Source organism: Taeniopygia guttata, chromosome Z (assembly GCF_048771995.1).
Source record: "Taeniopygia guttata chromosome Z, bTaeGut7.mat, whole genome shotgun sequence".
Lineage (NCBI taxonomy): Eukaryota > Metazoa > Chordata > Aves > Passeriformes > Estrildidae > Taeniopygia > Taeniopygia guttata.
This window is the reverse complement of record NC_133063.1, coordinates 75560693-75583546: the sequence shown is the minus strand read 5'-3', so window position 1 is coordinate 75583546 and position 22854 is coordinate 75560693. Positions and strand designations below refer to the sequence as shown.

At 39.0% G+C, this 22854-nt stretch overlaps 1 protein-coding gene across 3 annotated transcripts in view; it reads left to right on the top strand.

Annotated features, from left to right (window-relative positions):
• Positions 1 to 22854, top strand: part of MLLT3 (MLLT3 super elongation complex subunit) — a 120130-nt gene that overhangs the window by 40656 nt on the left and 56620 nt on the right. For all 3 annotated transcript variants that reach the window (XM_072922780.1, XM_030257497.4, XM_072922781.1), the window contains one exon: positions 18804 to 18886. In XM_072922780.1, the coding sequence (XP_072778881.1) occupies positions 18804 to 18886 (83 nt within the window). The remainder of the gene's footprint in view (positions 1 to 18803; positions 18887 to 22854) is intronic.

Genomic DNA, 22854 nt, shown 5'->3' with positions numbered 1-22854 from the left:
TCCTCAGAAATGTGGGAGGTTTATCCCTCCCTGAGAAACTAAAACACATCCTGGAGCAAAGCCTGGAGAACAGGTGAAAATGTCCAAGGCACAAAGGCCACACCCCATACAAAATCTAGATGAATTAAGGGCTGTTCTGAGAACTGCTTTTCTGTCTTAGTCAAGTCTTCCAACTTCTTGTGAAGCATTTAAGCTTTAATAGTATGCGTTCTTTTGTTTTTTCTGTTGTCCCCATTTTGTAGCCACTGTCTGACAAGGTGATGAGGGAAACAGTATTACAGGTCTGCTACCTTGTGTGAAACTTTCAAGACTAAGACTGTAGCTTTTCCATTTTTCTGTAACTTCCGACAAATCACGCTGCTTTCTTCTAATGTTATATTTCTCAGCATGGGCCCTAGCAGAACTAGGGAAGTATGAACAGACTGCTTTCCCTCTAGTCATTTTACTGACCCATTCTGAGGCAGAAGAGTAAATGTTGAATCACATTTTTCTGAATTTCTGCTCTTGGGATGATGAGAAGGAATGGGAAACAGAAGCGCACACAGAGTTTTTCAATCTGCCTTTGGTTTCTGATGAATGTTTGCTAGGAGTAAGAGTATAAATAAACTCTTTTTTTAGAGAATATCAGTTTGAACATATTGCATGTTCAAAATATGCCAATATTAAGAACATTTAGAGGGAAGTGAACAAAACAAGAACTTTAAAAGGCAAGAAGAGTCACAGTCAAAGAGAGCTGAGAGGCAGAAAGCATAGCTGGTAACTCCGTATCCTCATGTTTCTTCTGCGTGAATACGTAATTAGAAGCATTGTATTCAAGGTTAATTTGGTAACTGATTCCCAGTCATAACCCTTCATCTGCATTATTCTAAATTGTTTGAGGGGTATCAAACAATAACCAGCTCCACCATTTTTAAAAAATTATATTCTCATATAAAAGTGTGGTGAAAAAGATCCTTCTTTGTGCCTCCTGGAAGCAGACAATAGGAAATGAATGAGCTGTCCTAGTTCAGAGCATTAAAGTAAAAAAATCCAAAAGATTTATTTAGAAATACTTAAGCAACTCTTGCCTCCTTTACTTACTAAAAGAAATTGTTTCCAGGGGAGGAAGTGGAATATTAGAGAAGCTTTTATGCTATGCTCCCAAAGAACACTGGTTTTAGTCACTACCTTTGTTCTGGGACAGGCAATTAGCATGAAGTTATTCCTTGCCCCTTAAACTCCTATCCCCAAGCTTGGTCTTGAGGGACCAAGAATGTTGAAAACAGTATGTATTTATAAGACAGTTACTTCAGGCATTTTGGGAGGGCTCTGGAAGAAGATATGAGAGACAAAAAAAGGTTTTTTTAATCTCTAATTGAGGATCCTAATGCAGATTTAGTCTCTTTGGAGGAGTTGGATGGATTGACTTGCAGTCTAGGCATCACATTGCCTACACAATTATGTATGATTTCAAAGGCTAAAATATACAGGCAGCTGCCAAATATTCCATGTAGAATTATGGTTATCTGAACACCTAGGACAGGCACAGCTGTATTTTTTTGGGGTTGTTCACACAGGAAACACCAGTGGCAGATGTATAGATTCTTGTACATACCTACCTATTTTTCTGAGTGGATGGTTGGTTGGGGGATGACAAAAGAGAAGAGCAGAAATAAACCGAAGAAATGCTTAGTTCAAGTCAATATACTAATGTAAGGCCAGTTTACTAGAAAATGTAAACTAATTTTTTAGTTCCATGGAACATGCTCATTTAATTAATGGTGTTGAAGCCCTACTCCAAAGTCTGTGCCAAATGCTTAGGTCACTGGCAGATGAACCTCAGGGGTTTCTCTGCAAATTCTTTACTGTAAAGGCAGTCAGTAAGAGTAAAGATGTGAAAATTGCATGGTTCGATAGTTATGATATTTACATTAAAATTACAATGGAGATTGGTCGCTTTAACTTAGCAAACATATTTCTTGTAGAAAATACACAAACTTGAGTTTAAACACTTTCACAAGCTGTAGCTTGTAGGTTCACAGGAAATTTGGTGTGTTGGCTTCCAGCACAATAACTGAGGCTAGGTAACAAGAATCAGCTTATGGTAGCCCCATTTAAGACACTGAAAAAATGTAACTCTATTCCAGCAAGAACCAGTACAGAAATGCTAATACACCTCTTGCCTAGAGGATTTAACGTTATCCTGTGAAGGAGAACACTGGTTTACTGGCACTATATGTTCAAATCTGTGTGTCTGTTCTGGGATGTCATGAGTCTGAAGTGAAGTGTGTTTAGTGCCACAGACAACTACTTTTGCAGGACTGCTGCTGTCTTTTGCAGGACTGATGCTGAAGCATCTTTTTTTTAAGATGGGACTGAAATTAGCTGCTGAAGCTGGTAGCATGCCACTTTCAGAAAATGACAGAATTTCACTGGCATTTTCTTTACCATATTTTTGCACTTTCCTATGTTTCCTCTAGCTACTGTATGTATTTGTATGAGCTTTATTGTTGTCTAAAAAGTAATTACAGGTTGGAAACACTCAGGTGTTATGTGTTCATGTACAGATATGATGGCAAATAGAGATTAAGTGGATTAGGTGGTTTAAAGGTTAGATAGTCCAAGGGAATATTTACCAGCACATATTTTTCAGTGTCCATTTTGGGTAACTAATGTCTTCTGAAGTCGTAATTTGTCCTTATTATTGACAAGTGCTGTAAGAATCTTTTGATGAGAGTTCAGATTAAAAATAGAGTTAAATGATTTCACATGTTTGTGAAAGTTCATGTCTGGGGCTGTCTTAGCTGTCTTAAATAGTTCATTTTCTGATTTGTGTTGAGTCTGTGACAGTCGCATTTGTAAGCACATGAGTGTGCACCCTATTCGTTACTTGAGTAAAGTATGTCACAGATTTAATTTAGCTCTTCTCAGCGGTGTTGCAATTTATGATTTTTAATACTTCCTTTGAGGTTTCTCAGCTTTTCCTGATTTTTGTGCTCTTAATTTTTTAAAGGATGAGGGTGAGTTAACATCTCATGAGTATTACAGCAATTCTGTTACTCAGAGTAATTATGTTACACTGCAAATCAGCAGATACTTATTTAACTAAAATAGTCAGCCATTCAGTTTATTGAGATAACCTACTTATGAACACAAAGAAGACTAAGTGTTATGTGACTGTTACTTAAAATGGAATTACAATTTAAATGCAGGTCTTTTAAAATTCTTTTTATATGGTCTTTCTACATTGATTACCATTTGTTACTGTCTTGTTAAATGTAGGAAGTTATGTTAAATCAGCTAGTTGTCTTCATTATACTCAGCTGGAATAGCTGAGTATAATAAATCTCTTTTATCAAGGGTTTTTTCTCAGTGGGATACCTGTCTTACATTCAGTCATTAATAAATATTTTAAATAGCACTCATATTGAAAAATACTTTAAGAATGGTGGAAGTCAAAACAATCGACCTGTTCAATAAATAAAGTTAAGGTTGCTGGTGTGAGTGTTTTGTATTCACTCTGTTTCACAAAGATTTTTTTCCTGCAGTACATTATGTCTATGTTCTACTTCTCCAGTCCACCCTAATATTTTGATTGGTTCTGAAGTCTTCAAGTTGGAGCTGGTTATACTGTCTTGACCATACATTCAACTTTTAACCTTGTTTAAAACTGACTTTGCTGTGGGCTTTGTATTACTGGGCAATTCTCTCCTGCTGTGTTCCACTACTTTTAAAGTGGCCATCCCTACTATTGCTCACTCTTGTTCTTGGTGTCTTAAATACTTCAGCTTGCTCTGTCTGTGGGAAAGCTCAAGAAAGTCTGTTTCTGATTGCTCGTGAAGGAAAAATTCAGAATGGCTTAATGTTAATTTCAGTCTGTCTGTCTTTACTTTTGCTCTTAACTAAAGCAAAGTGCAAGGAAAAGTTGCTGTTGATTCATCCTTTCTTCAAAATTTACCCTCAAGCAGATGGTGGTTTGAGCCTTTGTGTTGTCCTCAGAGGAATGTAAGCAATTGAGGAAAATGAAGAATGTTCCATTGCTACTACTATGTGGACCATTATACAGCTTAACTGGTTTTTGTCATGCTGTCTTTTGTGTACATAAGTAAATATTCTTCAAAAGTAACTTCAGGACATTTTGGAAGACAGTGGTAAAATATTCTAAAAATAGTTAATTTACTATGTATGTTTTCAATACCTGTCCTTTATTGGTTCTCTTAGCTTAGTCCTACTTTTACTTGTATTAGCAAGGTTTGGCTTAGAGGACTCTTAAAAATAAATGATTATTAAATAGCAGAGATCTGCATGTCTCCATCTCAAGACCTGCAGCAAGCCTATTTAGGCATTTCTACAGGTGACAGTTGTGTGACCGATTTATTCTATCTCCTTTCCCATTTCCTGTAATCTCAGTCTGTCTAAAACGGCATGACAAACAGCCAAACAGCCATGGGAGCACTTTTAGTTTCTGAAGCATATGGCTGAAATTTTGCTGCTCACAGCAGTCAGTTCCTGAAGATGGAAGTGGCAGTTGTGTACTAGAATAGAAACCCTCTCACTCCACTCCACCTCAAGGCTCTCCACACCCAAACCCAGAGCTTGCAGCTTGAGGTGCTACTTGTTCAGCTTCTGTGCTAAGTAAGATTTTTCTGCTGCTGTCTATTAAATCGTCCTCTTCCAATTGCTTTGAATAATGATGTGGCTTTTTGCCACAAGTTGTACTTTCTTTGCCCTTCATTGCCTGCACTTATGGGTTGCTGTCCTTAGGTCTGGGTGTTTTCTGTCTGCATTCCCTTTAAAATCTCCAAAAATTCCAAAGGCTCCTGTGTTACCTACCTGCAGGGGAAACCGTGGTAAAAGGCAGCAGAATATCATGTCACATGAAAAGAAAAAGAAGGGTGATGTTTTAGGAGGCAATTTTTTTGTTATGTTGTCTAGGTTTGGAGTTCTAGTTTGAAAGGCAATTTTAAAGAAAGTCAAAGACAGATGCTTCAGAAATGTGACAGTCAAACTTGTGGCTGGTGTCTGTTGAGTTTTGTGCTTACCTTTCTGAAATTAAATTACTAGAAACATCATGAATTTAAAAACAAACATCACCTGTCTTTCATATATCATGATATTTGATATATCATGATAACTCTTGACTGGGGGAAGGACTTAGGCTTCTGAAAACATACATAAAAATGAGTGGGGAAGCCTGCTTTGAGTTTTGCTCTGATTAGGGAAACAAAGACACATAGCTTTTCTTTTTGTTTCTTCACTGAACAATAAATGGCATGCATACTGTGCTTAGGGGTGTTATTTTCTCAACTCTGTAAAGATCAGACTGGGAACAAAATCTACAATTTATATATTCACACAGTTTCCTAGGACAATTGTTAGTGGAAAAAAAAACCAAAAAAGACCTACTGTCTTAGGTGACACCAAAAGCATGTATTCTATCACCATTTCCATTAACTGTTATGTTGTCCATGACACATCCCTAATAATTCCCTCCAGGGGTATCTCTGCTAATGGGCCATCAAGGCCTCATGAGATGCTGTGCCCAGGGGGAAGAACCAAGCATTCCTACCTGGATATAATCTGAGGTTCAGAACACCACAAGCGGCCTTATCCACTGCATTCCCAGAGGACATAACCATCAGAGCTCCATAACCATGACTGGACCTTCAGGGAAAGATCAAACCCTTCTACAGGATCACTGCCTTAACCACATCTGACACTTCAACAGGATTGTAGCCACCATTTAATCAGACTGCTATACCCTGACTAACAGAGTATCAGGTTGCACCCTGACTCTGTCAAGTTAAGAGTGTTTTTTGCACTTATTTTACGTTTTCCTATACAATTGCAGTTCTGACTTGGAATCTCTCACTCTTTTGCTTTCTCCAGCTTGTACAATTCATGCCTTGGAGTGGGTACCTAAAACAGAAGCTAGACAGGATTAAGAGAGTAAAAGGGTTTTTATTAAAGACCTTCAACAGGTACACCTTGGGCAGCCAGAAGCCTCTGAGAGGGGCTACACCCAAGATGGCTAATGGTCACAAGTTTTTCATATAGGTATAAGTTTGGTCCATTTACATATCAGGCTTAATCATCCAATTACAGCTTCAGGTAATGAGGTAATATACCCCCAGTTTGCTGGGGGTAAAACAAAAACAAATAACAAAACCAAATACCCAAACGAAAAAAAAAAGCCAAAAACAAAACCATAAGAAACCATCAAGTAGAAACTAAGGTGAGGAACCTCTGGAATTAAATATTCCAGATTTTGAAAACCTTTCTTGTGCAGTTAGCTATTGTCAAACGATCCATCTACTATAGGAAATAATGCTTTGGATAAAATTTCTCCCAGAAAGAGAATCTGCTTTTGTATAAAAAATTAAGAGCATGACTCTGTTGAAAGCACATGATATGCTAGCATAAAATGCTGATTTCCATTTTGACTAACTTAATGTTCTCTAGACAATATCTACTCTAATTCCTGAAAGAATAATAAATAAATGTTAAATGGAGGATATATTTAAGGTTGAGATTGTCATACATACATAGTTTTGCAGGTTTGAATTGCTTTTCTTCACCCAAGGTGAACCATTATATTCCCCTTATCAAAACTGTAGAAAAGTGTAGCATTCTGTTCCTCTGCAGTATTCTTTGAGTCATAACCACTAATGAAACTATGGTGGTTTAAGTTTACTTGTTTCCTGTATGTCTGACTAGTGGTATGCATCAAAGATGTTTACACTGAATTATTTCTGCTCTGTTTTTCAAACTGTTATTTAATCAATACATGGAGAAATTATGTGCCAGAGGCATACCAAAGCAAGATAAATACACTGTGAAGAGCAAAAGCTTAGTGTTTCCATTGAATTGTTGTTCACAAATTCAAGACTTAGATTTTCCAGTGATTTTAGAAGAATTTTTGGTGTGATATTGCTGTCTGAAAAAAGATTAGGGTATTTGGTCAAAAAAATTAATGTTAACAGTTTGCCTATGTAAATGTCATTAGGAAGCTTTCTTTTTTTCCAAGATCTGCGTAACAAAAATAGTTATGAGCCACAAATGTGTTCCTCAAGAATTATAATCAAAACTATTTCCTTATTAGTGAATGCTTGCAACTCAACAGTGAAATTGGAAAGATCTCACGGACTGGAAAATTGGAAACAACACTGTGTTGCTTCTCTCGGAAACAAGCAGAACTAGGAACTACAGAAGAAATTGTTTATTCTGTAGCATATAAGTGGGTAAAAACTTGCTAATGTTTCCATCAATACCTTTCCAATTAATGTTGTGGCATTTTTTAAAAGAAAAAAGACCAATTTGCAAATGCAATTTAATCTACTTTTTTCCCCTGATATTTTCAAAAGAGCAGACTTGAAGTACAGCATTATGAATGGCTTTTATGCATAAGAAAACACTTAGCTTTCTTAGTCAAAACTGTAGCTATGATCTCTCAAAAGTCTGTTTTGTCACTTTATTGTTATACAGATTTCCATCAGATTATTAGTGCAAATGCAATTTCATTAATATAGCAATTTTTAAGGTAAAGATTTTAAAAAAAGCTAGTTGTTCATTTCATGCTGGGATTGGTCTACAGCAAAACTAATTATTCAGGGTTAGACCATGTGCCACTTTGAAGATTTTCTGCCTTTATGGTCCAATCTCCTCTATTTCTTTTCCTTTCATTTCTATTTTATGTGCAAATGGGAGTTTGTCAGCTGTGTAGAATGTAGTGCTCAGAGCTTGTGAAGAAATGTACCAGTGGCTAACTTTTGTGAATGAATATATTGTACCTTTCAGTGTATATGTGTGTGTATATCTATCTATCTATATATCTTTCAGTGTATCTGAAATGCTTGTACATCAACTTGTGCAGTGTGAGAAACAAATAGGATGAACTGGAAGCCTTGGTTAGCTCCCAGCCAGCAGTGTGTGCCCGGGCAGCCAGGAGGGCAAACCCCATCCTGGGGAGCATCAGACACAGCATCACCAGCTGGGATTGGGATCATCCTGCTGGATTCAGCCCTGCTGCAGTCTCACCCTGCTGTGGATGGTGCTAGGCCCCACTGTCTGAGAAGGGTGGGAAGGTCCTGGAATGGTCCAGAGGAGAGGAAAAAAGCTGTTGAAAGGGCTGGAAGGAATGTCCTATGAGGAGCAGCTGAGGACTCTGGGTTTGTCTAGTTTGGAGGAGAGGAGACTGAGGGGTGACTTTATTGCCTTGAACAGCTGCCTGAGGAGGGGATGTGGGGGGGAGGTGCTGATCTCTTTTACCTGGGACCCAGCAATAGGATTTGTATGAGTGGTTCAAAGCTGTGCCAGGGCAGGTCTGGACATTCGGAAGCATTTTTTTTAATGTAAGGGCAGTCAAATATGCTGGAGCAGGCTTCCTAGAAAGGTGGTTAATGCCCCAAGCTGTCAGTGTTTAAGAGGCATTTGGACAATGTCCTTAACAACATACTTGAGCTACATTCTGAAGTGTTCAGGCAGTTGAACTAGGTGATTATTGTAGGTCCCCTCCAAATGAAATAGTTGGTTCTATTCTGCCTCTCTTAAGGAGAAGAATAAAGCTATAGGCATGCTACAGTGGTCAGAGCCAGTATTGCAATCTTAACTATTTCTGGTTGAAGAAATTGGTAGTTTTATATGCCCTTATCCTCACATTGTTGTTTGCTCCCCTCAAAATTCCTATCATCTTAATAGTGTAATTGTTGTGATAAATTGCATGCATGCCAGTGTATGCATTTGTATCACCTGTATGCAAGCACAGCTCTTAAATTCAGGTTATGCCTGAAGCATACATTTACATCATATTAATTGTAAACATGCTTGGACACAAACTACAAGTCTTTCTCTTTCAGGGTATTTTTGATTGCAGAGCTTTGTATTTTTTTTACACAAGTAATGCTAGGTGGCAGGCAGAAAAAACAGGCAGATTAATGTAAACATACTGTTTACCATAAATAATTATTCTAGCCATAGCAATATCCTTTGATAGTTTAAGCTTATGTCTTATTAAAACATCTGTGTTTTGCTCAAGTTAACATACTTTTTTTTAATTTTTATTTTGTTAGTTAATGGTATGAATGTGTTGGAAGAGATATTTTTTTGTTTTCTGTTCTTAGTCTCACTCTCCAATTGCTAAAATAATTTTGGCAGGTAGATCAGTGTTCATGATCTTATGTATACCTACTCTGAACAGCTTCAGGAAGGTAATCAGGTAGATGATACAAGCAAAATTGGTTTTTTTTTTTTCAGTATATTACATCTGACGAGCAAAGAACTGTCTGAAATTTAGCAAAAGAAATTGCAGGGTTCTGCGCTTGGGGAGGAAGAATCCCAGGCACCAGCACAGGCTGGGGCTGATCTGCTGGAAAGCAGCTCTGAGGAGAAGGACCTGGGGTTCCTGGTGGGCAGCAAGCTGTCCATGAGCCAGCAGTGTGTCCTGGTGGCCAGGAAGGCCAATGGTGTCCTGGGGTGCACTGGGAAGAGCAGTGCCAGCAGGTTGGGGGAGGTGATCCTGGCCCTCTGCCCAGCCCTGGTGAGGCACATCTGGAGTGCTGTGTCCAGTTCTGGGCTCCTGAGGACAAGGGAGACACAGAGCTGCTGGAGCTGGTTAGAGAGGTTGTGGAGTCTCTCTCAATGGAGATACTCAAGAACTGGACACAATTATATGGCATGTGTTCTAGGATGTTGCAGCTTTAGCAGGAAGGTTGGACCAGTCATTCACTTGTGGTCCCTTCCAGCCTTATTCTGCAATGAGTCAAGTAAAATAACCATGAAAGATGGAGGTGTGATGGAAAAAAAAATTAGTCTTGGCTTGCTTGTAAAATGTCTTTAACCCCAAAACTTTGACACAATTATGGCACCACTGATATACAGACTGACTTTGTTGGCTCCAAAATACTTATTCCCAGTTGGATCCTTACATAGCATGATGAAGTTAAAATAGAGAATAAGATTTATTGTGTTAAATATCTGTCTGGAGGTTAAGAAAAAAATATTCTCTTGCAAAGTTTTTAATGGGAAGAAGAGGTATATAATTAATAACCAAGAAAGAAATTACTTCAAATTCTTCAACTGTGGGACCTGTTTTTCTGAGTAAAATAGAAAATCCCAAGGGCTGTATATTCTATACAAATATGAGAATGTACTAGTGCACAATTACTGGAAATTTTTATTACTCTTAAAATACTAAGGATATCTACAGGGCAAGTTGACATTTATTGTCTGAGTTTTTAATGTTATACCTAATGTGTTTTCCATCAAAGATAATAGTTTTGTTTATTATGTTATCCAGGGAGCCTTAGCTGCAATTCAGTTGTTCAAGGGTTTTTCTTTTGCTTTAGTGTCATGCTCATCTAAGAAAGGCTTCTAGACCAGGTACTTTCTGGACGTGCTATATTCCATTGATACCTGAGACATATGTAAATTTTTTAACAGTAATTTCTGAAAAATTGTTAAAACTGTATTGAAAAAATACAATTGTCTTGAAAAAATAACATCTAGACATAAAGCAGGAAATGTAGGAATAATTCAGTTTAAAAGTACTAGTTTTTATTCTTTTCCTATCTCCTTTGCATTCCTGTCTTGTTCAGAGGAAACATGAGGGAGCAGACAGAACGGATGGCAGATGTAAACTATGTGTGATCCCAGACATTTCCAGTAACTTCTAAATGTCTCAGTTAGGATTTTTGACTGTGTGTGCAGTGCAAAATACAGCCGGCAACTTTGTGTGCTTTAGTCAAGAGGCGGGGCTTCTACACCATCTGATGTGTAATGAACTTCAAAACTTTGTAGCTGCCTGAGGATCTTTCTATATCAGGAAAATGGCCCTTCTGCTGGAAGTCCTGGAGGGGTAATGTTGTGGTTTATCCCCAGCTCGCATCTAAGCACCACACAACAGCCTATTCATTTCCCCGAAGTGGGGTGAGGGAGACAATTGAAAGGATAAACGTGAAAAACTTGTGGGTTGAGATTAAGACAGTTTGATAGGTATAGCAAAAGCTGTGCATTCAAGCAAAGCAAAACGAGGAATTTATTCACTACTTCCTTCTTGGGCAAGCAAGTGTTCAACCCATCCTCAGTGTCGTGGTTTGACAAGGAAAAAGAATTTTTCTTGGAAGGAAGAGGTCAATTTGGACATTGACCAATTGAAGGTAGACACGCCTCTGAGAACACAGAGGGGTTAAAAGCAGAATTCCCAGGAGAACTCGCTCTCTTTGATTCCGGTCAGCGTGCAGTGCAGGTTCTCCCCTGCCCGGCCACGAGCTGGGTGGGGGAGAGGAGAAGCCATGTGGCCTTCGGAGGTAGGCCCAAGGGTGGAGGGGCTGGAACCGGGCTGGCCCCCTGCAGATGGAAGGGTGGAGAAATCTGGGATGTCTCCGTTCCCCCCAGAGTCTCTCTCTCTCTCTCGAAAGAGACAGCGGTAGTTTTATCAGCAGTTCACCACAGGAAGGAGAAGAGCAAGGGGGGCTGCAAGGTGCCCAACTGCCTGTGGGAGCCGGAGCCTGGGCAGTGAGCCATCCTTGGGAGTCAGGACTTTTAACCCTTTCTGAGAAATGAAAGCTTTGTGAAGTTTTTCTCCTCCTTGGTTTGAAAGAGAAGAAGAGAGACAGCCTGGGACCCGGGATGTTGGAAGGAGAAATTCTAGGTGGGAGGAGATGATGGAGTGGCTTTTGGCTGGACTTTTTCTTGGTAGCCACAGACTGAACCGATCTTCTCCTCCAAGAGAGACTGTATTTTAGGAGGATGCTGGTGAGCCAAAGAGACCTGCTTCAGCTGGGAAAAGACAGAAGTGGAGCAAACAGAGAAAAGTTAGGGAGGTTTGTGGTGGTGCCCCCTGTCTTCAGAGAAGAAGAAGAAGTAGAGAAGAAGATCTCTGTTCTTGGACCCTTGGCCCCAGGGGAAAATGGGGGGGAATGTGGTCCCAAAAATGAAAAACTGAACTGTTGTTTTTTTTTTTTCCCCTCTTGGCAGGGCATCCTTGAAAGGAAAAATCCTAAAAAGCAGTCTGTCCATCCATGCATTGGTGGTGAGAGCACTGTGCATGGAAAGGAGAGGGTCACCATGGCAAACTTTTTCTCTGGGCGGTGCCATGTGTGACATGGAAGCACAGGATGTGGCAGCTGTGTTTCCTGGGGGGTCTGTGGCATGGGAGGGGCTCCTCTCTCCCTCGATGGACTGAGTATTGATTGTCTGGAGGGTGGAAACCTGATTGGGGTCCAGGTTGTGTCTCACTGTGGTTTGTTAGAGTTGGGTGGTGGGAGGAGGAAGGCTTTGAAAGGTTTCCATTCTGAATTTTGTGTGGTTTTTTCCCTTTTTTTTTTCTTTTATAGTAATATAGTAGTAGTAGGTTAATAAAGTTTTTTTTCCTTGTTATTAAGCTTGGGCCTGCTTTTGCTCTGTTCTCAATAGCATTTCACAGCATTCAATTGATAGGTTGCATTTTCATGGGGGCGCTGGCATCGTGCCAGTGTCAAACCATGACACTCAGGAAAGCACAGCTCCATCACATCTAACAGTGACTTGCAAATGAATGGTTTAGGTTGCTTAAAAAATCCCTGTCAAAGGTATTAGCAAAAGCAAGTTTAAAATAAATTTGTAACTAGCAAAGTTCAGTGGCAAGGTTTACTTTATTACTTTTTACATGGATGAAATACACAAAACAAAATCAGATTAGAATCATCTTAGAATGAGTCACACTGAGACCAGAGATGGAAAGAGTAAGCATGTAAAACGGTGAGACCCTTTTGCTGAGTGACAAGGTTCAGAGACAAGCCCCTTGCTTTCTAAATTCCTGATAGACCCTGGGTGCGACTGAGTCCAAACTCAGCCACAGACTTGGAGACTTCCCTGCCCTCCTTTCTTGTGTATTAGATTGCTTTCAGTTGATAAAGAAGCTATTTAATGGTCAGGGAGTAGACAGTGTGTACAGAAAATGTCACTCCAAAATTTAGTTAGGGTTCACTTTATTTAAGGGATTTTAAGCTGTATCTTGTTATCCTATCCAGTTGATAGAAGTGGTGGGGATCTAGACACTCTCTCTGTGAGGGCGGCAATGTAATATATCTGTAAATGCAGTGCTGAGAGCCCAGTCTTAGAACTTTTAGTACCTTCTCTGCTTTCTCTTGGGGTTTTATCTTTCTCATGAAGTACACGTCAGCAAAAGATGTGAAGCAAATGGACACTCCTTAATTCCTAATCTAGGATGTACCATTTAAACCACACTCAGCTTAGTAATTTTTACCAGATTCTATTTGAACCTGCCTAGAATTGTTTTTTATATCAATGGCTGAGGTGTGCCTGAAGTTAGACGATAACAGAGCCATTCTCTTCCAGGCTGTTTTGGTATTTTTTTAAGAATCCACATACTGGACCTTTCCAGCTGGCAAGGTGCGCTGCAGAATAGCAGAGTCAAAGAGCTTTTAAAAAAATCACAGCTGAATACTTAAAGCTGAGTTATTGCTGCAGGAGGGATTTGGTACCACAATTTGCCTTCCTCTGAAAATGAATGCCACCCGTTGGTTTTGAGACTTCTTTTAAGGTAGATGGTGTTGAATAGATGAAAAAGTTGGTCAGAATGTGACCAGCATGAGCAAATAATGGACAAAATATTTATAAAATACTAGTCCAAAAATCCTTATTATTAAACCAGTTCTCTTTAAGAAGGCATCATTTCTTACAGGCACCCACCTGGAGTATCCTGCAGGATGCATAAAATATGTGTGAATTCTTGTAGACATTATTCTGCATCATCCTGAAGTTGTGTTGAAATCTGCTTGAAGGGAATTTCTGCCTTTACTTGTTCATTCTGACTGTATTTTTAATAAAGAAAAAAAATCTATTCATAATGATGTGTTCAACAGTGTTAGACTGGCAAGTGAATCTCATGTCAAAAAAAAAAAAAAAGCTTTCTTAAAGCTTTTAAGAAAGATAGTTTTAACTAGAATTTTGTTATTATTATGTCCAAAGACTTCAGTGTAGTCACTGTTAGTAAAATGTGGCATTGTGGTTTGATTACATCTGTCCCTTCAGCGTCAGTTAATGTCTGATGCAACATATGGCAATGCATTTGTGAAATAAAAAGTAGTACTTCACTTGCGGAATAAAGAAATAAATCATGTGAGATGAATTATTTAAGCAATTTATATGAGCTGTAGAGAAGGTGTATTGCCCAGATGGAACAGGGGACAGGTAATCATCAATGCTTGTTCTGACTTTCTGTGATCTTGGGTGACTCATTTTGCAGCCACTATCAAAAGAATTCAGTTATAGAATGCTCTGGATGAGAACTGAGCACTCTCCTTTCTTATGTGTAGAATGAGTGTCACAGATTCATGGAATATCCTGATTTCTGAAGGTCCTTGTCTGCAGCAGTCCTCTCCAGTGTCTCATTCCCCGGTCTCTCTGCATATCCAGGTTGTCCCATCCCAGATGCAGAATCTAGCAGTTGCCTTTGTTAAACTTGATACAGTTGGTGATTGCCCAGCCCTCTGATTTGTCAACGTCTCTCTGAAGGGCCTCTTGATAGTATGATTAGGCAATGTAACATAAACAGATATTGAATCATTATTGAAAGGAAATCCTTTTAAATAAAATTATGTAGTAGTAGTAGTAGTGATAGTGTTGCTGTTACTGATGCCTATTGATACCTTGCAGTTGCTTGCTGGAAGGCAGGGTTTATTTGAGGAGTATTGCTATAACTTATCATCTATGAGTTACTGGAACCTGTTTGTATAGGAAGGCAGCTCAAAATGAATGGATGACCATAACCAGTATGTTTCTGACTATTCCAGTTCATGAGATGTTTGTAATACAGCTAGCATTGCAGCTGAGTGCCTGAGTAGTCCTCTGTCACAGGAGGTTGGGTGACAGTATACTGTAGGTGAGCACCGGAAAAAATGAATAGAATTCATCCCCTGTACAGTTGTACCTGTGTGCACATGTCTATGGTTCAGCATCAAAGGAAACCGTCGTTCCACCTTCTTTTTATCCTAGGACTTAGTTTTTACACCTTCCCCTAGTCCCTCTATCTTTTTATGACTTGACTAGTCATTTGGTTTCACCTGTGTTCAAGCTCCTATGCAGCATTTCACAATAGCTTTAGCTATAGTTGAAGACGTGTTTCATTTAATTTCTATTCTGTGGCCTTAAACATACCAAGTGTTACTGCCTGTTACAGCAGTGTTCACCCTACAATGTACAATGAAACACGGTGAACATAAGGGACAGACATCAGCATTATGATTACGTTGCATGAGCCCCTATTTTTATTTCAGAATTACACCTAAAATAGTTGATCTATCTGTTTAGCAAACTTATTTGCAAATACATTAGGACTAAAATTTTTGTCTATGGGAAAAGAGGTTATTCTGACAAACATGTAATAACAAGTCAGTACCATGAATTCACAGAATATTTTAAGTTGGAAGGGACCCACAAGGACCATTGAGTCCAACACTTAAGTGGTCTGTACTGGGATTGAATGCACAATGTTGGTGTTATTCCCACTGTGCTGTGATCAACTGAGCTAAGCTCCTTATTTTGGCTTACACAGACAACAAACCCACACACATTTTATTCTGTGGCCAGTGTGTGTAAAGCAAAAAACATTTTGCTTTTGTTTTTTACTTATCTTCTCCTGAACCTACAACTCTTGTGACAGGAAACACTGTTATAATTGGTCTGTTATTCTGTATGCTGTTGCCCACTTCTTCCTGCATCTCAGTGATATTCCCTAGAACTGCTTTATCATACACCAATTTTTAACTGTGGGAACCTTCAGGGCTTTAATTGTTGTAGAGACTGCCTTGAGTTTGGATCACCTAGACAAAAGATACAGCAGGGATGGAGAAAATCGTGTTCATACAAGCTTTTTCCTTAGGAGAAAGAAATCTGACGGTAATAATTAAGTCTTAGTGGTAAATGGTGTTCAAGACACTTGGTCTGGCATTTGAAATGGATTTTTAAGTGCCACTTTAAAGGAAAGGAGCAGTCAGAGGTGAAATGCCTCTGTCCCTCTGGATCAGGAGGAAAATTTTTTGTAGTAAGGTAGTGTTTTCTGCTTATGTACCTAATCTAGCATAGTCACTTTTTTCCTCGCAAGCTTTGGGAAATCTATTAGGGTCTCTAGATGCTTCCTTTTTCAAAATCACTCCTTCCTAGTTTCTGTTGTTGGTTGAGTTTGTTGATCTACATTTGCAATTTGCATTTGTTTCTCTCTACATTTTTCACTAAAGGTTTGGGATTTTTTTTCCTCCCTCTTCTCCTCTCTTATGCTGTTTTGGTGTTGTTTGTTTTCTTACTTCCTTTTCTGTGGTTTACTTAACTCTTGCCACTTCTCTTTTCTCCGCTCAGCATACCTTGCTAGGATGATTTCCTATTGGCTTGGCTAAGCCACATGTCACTTCAGCCCTGGTTACTCCTTTTGACAGTTCAATAAGACAAAAAGAGCTTAGCCCAGGTAGTGCTGTTTCAGAGTGCACAGAAATGCCATTTCTGTCAGTATGTTCTGTCAGTGGTGGCTTCCACAAAAAATGTGAGAAAAATGTAATAGCTGCAGTCTGCACATACACAATAGCACTGACCTTTGCTCAGTCACTTCTATTTCTCTTCAGGAAGATTTCATTCACAAGAGTAGAATTTTTGTTGTATTAAAATCCCAGCTTTCAGTTTGGGAAGACACCCAAAGTAGTTTCCAGGCGATTGTTCTGCAGCCCATTATCCAGGCTTTATCAACACTGGGAGCTGTTACAGATGCTTTGAAGAACCATGAAACGTTGATAAGGTACTATTCAGCATGGCAAACAGCTGTGTAAATCTGCAGGAAGAGCTTAATGAGGGTGGCAGTGTGAAATGCTAATTAGGTTTTCTGCACCAATTAAGTGCTCAGGAAGAAGTTGATGTGATGTTTGTGACATTGCAAATATGTAGCCTGAATTACCGTTTCTAAAACCTCTGCATTTCAATCAATTTGTATAATCTTTCCCCATTTTTGTATAAGTGGATTTCAATCTTCTGTGTGTGACCATTAAAAAAATATTGTGAAGGCTTTCTCTTCAAGTTGTCTGCTAAAGGCAGAGGAGGAGCAGGAATGCTCCTGTATCCTTTATGACTGAGAAATTGCCAATACATATTACTGTAACCTGTCTGCTTAACTAGAACTATTATATTTACATTTTTTAAATGCTGGCAAGTCGTTTTAGAAGATGTGCCAATATAAGGTGAAATACTACTTCTGGGAGGTTTCTCCAATTTCCAGCTGAAGACCTTGGTCTGAAACAATTTCTTAGATTTGACCAATCATCATAATGCTTTTTTCCAAAACCTTTCAAATCCCACTTTACAAACTATAACTCCTCTGGTGTGGTGTTGTGGTTTTGTTTTGTTTTGTTTTTTTCTTTTTTTTTTTTGGTTTTTTTTTTGGTTGGTTTTTTTTTTGTTTTTTTTTTTGTTTTTTTTTCCCCTGCTAGGAGAAACAAAATAAATTCTGTAGCTTCAAGAGAATAGTGTTGCAGAACAGTGTAAAAGAGATTATTCTTGCTCTTTTCCCCTCCTTTTCCCTTTTTGTTAACTTCATGTAGTAAATGAGATAGTGATAGCCAACTGCCTTAGGTGAGCAAGAACTTCTGATCTCCCTAACCCTTGAAGGGTTTGGTGCTAGCAAGGAGGATGGCAAGATAGTAGTATAAAATTCCACTATGTTTGCTTACTTGGGGATTAGTCAAACTTGCATGTCCTCAGAAAGCTGCAGTACTGATTGTACTATTGGGAACATAAGAGTGTTTATGTTCCTGGATGTGTCTGATGGATGTGTCATGTTTTCAGGATGATAAAGGATTTTAAGTGCCTATCTGCAGTGCTTTGCTAAAAAGAAAATTTTGGTAATCAGATCCCATACAGTTAAATGCAGTACATTCTTTTTATAACTACCAGGCAAGTCTGAAAGGAGTATACATCTGAGCAAATTGTGATGCATCTAATAGTTTGAATTTTTTTCCAGTCAGCTAGGTTCACAGAGAGGAGACATTTCTGAGGAGGTCAATCTTTTGTGTTATTAACTGCATCATTCTGCCAGACTACAGTGGAGAAATCTTCAATGAGATGGTAGTGCTATAGACATGATTTTTCATACATAGCATATCATACATGCAACGCTTGGAAGCATCTGAGTTGATGCTGCAGTTAGATGCATGGTTTTGCAAGCTTAGCCTCCCTTTGTGCTAATGTGTTACGTAGACGTGAGGTCTGTGAGGAGACTGCCGTGCAATCAAATAGGAGAAGGTAGAGATGGCTTCTGTTCCAAGTTCTGTAACAACCTACTTTTTGTAACTGACTGGAGTTGGCAGCTAGTTCCACTTTCTTCAGAGATGTGCTATTCAGTACTGTTGTGACTCAAAGTAGCTAAAGTCTTTGCATAAAAGTCAGAACTTGAAGAAAAAGATTGTATTATGGCTAATAATATACACAGTATTGTTGCAGAAGTCTGAATCCTTTAATCTGTGTATTATTTAAACACAATACCATAGTTAACCTTTCTCATGTTTTTCACTACATGACGGAGTGCTGTATTATGTTCCCCCTTTCCCAATAATAAAGCTTTCAATTTGCGATAAAGATTTCCTATCCATAAAGTGGAGGTTTTGCACAGACAAGAAGAATTTGTCTTCAAAATTTAGGTTGAGTTGTGCACAGATAGATCCTGTTGCATGTGTGCAGTTTTTTAACAGTGCCACGTAGAACTATTGTCAAAGATTTGCTCATGTGGTTTTCTTATGAATTTCAGATTTTTTTTTTTGTTAAATATGTTTTTTTTAATCTTGTTTCAGTGTGCAAGGACCCACCCTACAAAGTTGAAGAATCTGGATATGCTGGTTTCATTTTACCAATTGAGGTTTACTTCAAAAACAAGGTATGCAATCTCATGTTTTTCATAAGAAAAAAATTCATGTTGAAGTGAGGGGTTTTTTAAGTTTTGAAACTTAAGTTTTGATCACTGCACGTTAAAGAGTCTCTTCCTCATGTTCAGGTGGAACTTCCTGTGCATCAGTTTGTGCCTGTTGACTCTTGTCAACAGACAGCCTGGATCCATCATCATCTCCCTTCTGATACTTGTTAACAGTAAGGTCCCTCACAGTCATCTTTTCTCAAGGCCGAGCAGACCCAATTCACTCAGCCTTTCCTCCTAAAAGAGGTTCCTTCATCATCTTTGTCACCCTCCTCTGGACCAGCTCCAGCAGCTCTGTGTCTCTCTTGTCCTCAGGAGCCCAGAACTGGACACAGCACTCCAGATGTGCCTCACCAGGGCTGGGCAGAGGGCCAGGATCACCTCCCCCAACCTGCTGGCACTGCTCTTCCCAATGCATGCCAGGACACCATTGGCCTTCCTGGCCACCAGGACACACTGCTGGCTCATGGACAGCTTGCTGCCCACCAGGAACCCCAGGTCCTTCTCCTCAGAGCTGCTTTCCAGCAGATCAGCCCCAGCCTGTGCTGGTGCCTGGGGTTCTTCCTCCCCAAGCGCAGGACCCTGCATTTGCCTTTGTTGAATCTCAGGCAGTTCTTCCCTGCCCATCTCTGCAGCTGTCGAGGCCCTTCTGAAGGGCTGCCCGGCCCTCTGGGCTATCGGCCGCTGCTCCCAGCTCTGTGTCAGCAGGGAACTTGCTGAGGAGGCACCTGCCCTCCATCCAAGTCACTGAGGGAGAAGTGAAACAATATTGCATCTAATATAAACTCTTGGTGGACATTATTTAGTAGATAATTCTGTGAAATTAAAATTGCCTTATTGAAAAAGAGAAGTGTAATATAATTATTGAGAAGAATTACTAGCCCTGCTAAAAAGTGGACAGACTTTAACTAATGCTTAAAGAGCCACTTAAACTTGAAAAGACACCAGTCTTGATTATGTTGATTACACAATGAACTCATTGTGTAATATTTTATATTTTAGTATTACATTGTTCTATTTAGTACTACAAATCTTTATAATTGGTTCAGGTTTTGATCTTTCAAAACAGTCTTTTTTTAGTCTTGCATCCTTTTGTCTGTTAAAAAACAGTACATGTGAGTACTCATTATATTCAGTATTACCAGGCTCAAGCCAAATCCAGTACCATTCTACAAAACCTATGCTATTGTGATACCTTGCAATCTGAGTACCTGCTGCACTTATTGTGTGTCTCTCAAATAGAAAATACAGAGGTTTTCTTTAATTGTACATAATGGGGTCTGCATTAGTAATAACTAGTACAGATAAAAAGAACTGGATTTGTGCGAAATTAAAGAGCAAAATCTTGCAAAGTTTAATGTACGCTACCTCAATATCCAAAGTTATTCAGGTTGCCTTTATATGTCATGTGCCTTGGAGCTGTTATGGTACGTAGCACAAATCAAAGATACCCATGTGTTTATTTTATATTATCAAGATGTAGTTTGAAATTATTATTTTAATCAGGTCAAAATTATATCTTTACTGTGTTGCATTCTTGGTAAAAAACTAAAAGGGAAAAAAATAGAAATGCATTGTAAAAGACTTTTTTCTGGAACCCTGATCACTTAAAATTTCTTTTGGGGTTAGCTATATGTGCCTTTGAGTGTGTAATCCAGTATTCTTTTGTCTTTCACAGAAAGCCCTGTTAAGGTATGAGATATTCTGTTCAGGCACTTAGGAAATTGTAGGTTTTGAATAGGTAATTCTGACATGTTCCCTGTATCAGTCTGTGAAGGAGAAGGTCTTGATTTATCATGTTTGCTGTTGGAAATGAAACAGAATTGCCTCAGTGAGATGATCAGACTTTTTGGTATGCTTTTTCAGCCCTTTTTCTATTAGGGAAGCTGTTTTGATTCATTCAGAAAATCTAATGAAAAACAGCCCAGTCTCTTCAACTCATCTATTGAATGCTCATCCCACAGACAAAGTAGAAGACAGTGAGTCAATCATTGAGCGTCTCCACAGAAAGCTTCCTGCCGAATATTCTCTTTTTGTTTTCCACTAGACTTGTGGCTGCTTTTTCTGACTGTGGAGACTGCAAGTCTCCGGTGTTCCCCAGTAAAAGCTGTGGCTTATACTGAGATCAAGCAGGCAGCAGTGATTACAACTTGCCTTACCCTCAAGCAACATGTGGAATTAGAAAGTTTGCAAACATCCCTCACCCCTTCTTGGTGTCATGTAATAAGACAAGCAGCAGCTGGACTGTGAGTCAGTTAGTCTGTCACACAGCTGCAGCAGCATGTGCTTCCCTGGAGTGGGTGCAATACAAAGGAAGAGTGGCACAAAAATTGAGCTGGCAAATTACTACTTTCTCCTGGCTCAGCTGTGCTTTTCCCCCTAAGGCAGTTCACAGGTACTCCAATAAAGAAAAAGAAGATATAGACAGAAGGAGGAAGATGAGACATACTGTCATCATTTATTAAAGGTGGACAGCTGCTGAATTTCTGATTGAGAAAATACCCTCATGGATAGAGAAAGGAGGGGTACAGGAAACTACCTGGACCACAGAGAATCCTGTTCCCAGGACTAAACAGAAATAGGTGGAAAATTTAATAGGTATTTTGCCATGATAGAAAAATATTCCAAGCCTTAAAGAGTTACAGAAATTACAACCAACCACTGCTCCTAAATTCAGCAACGTCAGGCTATGGTTGTTAGTCCTTGAAACAAAGTCCTTAAAATGCTTTTAGGTCAAAGACTCATGCTCTGGAAAATGCAGTTAATATGGGGTAAGGCTCATAAACTGCAGCACATTCTATCTCCCCCATTTTTGAAATAATGACAGTGCAGTGGTACTGATGGTCATTTGTGTAGTAAGTCTGCTTTTTAATCACTGGTTATGTTCATCTGACTTTCCACAAAATTGTTTGAAAACTATCGTTTATGAATTATTACAAGTTGGCTTTTATGGCAAAGCTGCTGGTACCAATGTGTTGCCTATAGCAACATTGCAGTTTTCTAAGCAGATCAGGGAATAAATTGCTTCCATTTTTTTTCTGCATGCAATCATGTTAATATTTCTAATAACAAGAAGTATCATCCATGTTTGCCTTTGAAAACGATGTCATTTATTTCTATGAACTATGTCAAAGCTGTGAAAGTAGTTCATCTAGGGGAACTGCTTTCTTTTGTCTTCAGAAACCGACAACTTGAGGTGTCTTTTTATTGTTTCTGCTCCAAGTCTAGAGATGGGACAGATTAGGATGTCCCTTGACTGTGTTTGAAACCTCTGAGTTAACTTTCAAAATAGCTGAGATTTCTATGCTTTCTGTTCTTCCCATTGTTGGAATCGTACTCAAAATTCAGCATGGTTAATGTGAATTTCTAAAGCATCTGTCACTGAACAGAACATGTATTTTAATTTCATGCGGTGTTGGATATGTGCTAAGGTTTTGCTGTATCTCTTCCTTCTCTCATGGTTCCCTTTTTTCTGAAACATTTTTTCAAGCTGACTTTTTTATTTTTATTTTTTTCCTAAGGCTTGATTTGGTGACTTCCATTGCATATCAGGACCTTTGGAGGAAAGGCTGTGTAACAGCTTCTTAAAAAAGTACTTAGTGCACATACAGTCTCTAGAAGGGACTGTGTAAATGTCTATCACCAAATGGACTTAGTTTGTAATACCAGATAGAAGATAGTGAAATCTGTTTAATGCAACCACTGTCCTTTTTCAGCTTAGGCTTTCTCAGGGCACTAGATTGCTGGTGATTTCTCCTGAGATAAATTTGCCTTTTGTGTTTTTTCTCTTTCTGTATTGGTACAGGGAACATTCAATTTAATTTTTTCACTGCAGTGGCAGAGAATTTTAATTGCTCGAAAGTTCTGGTGAAACACTTGAAATCTATCTGACCATACTTGTTCAAGACAATGAAGTTTCTTTAAGATATGAG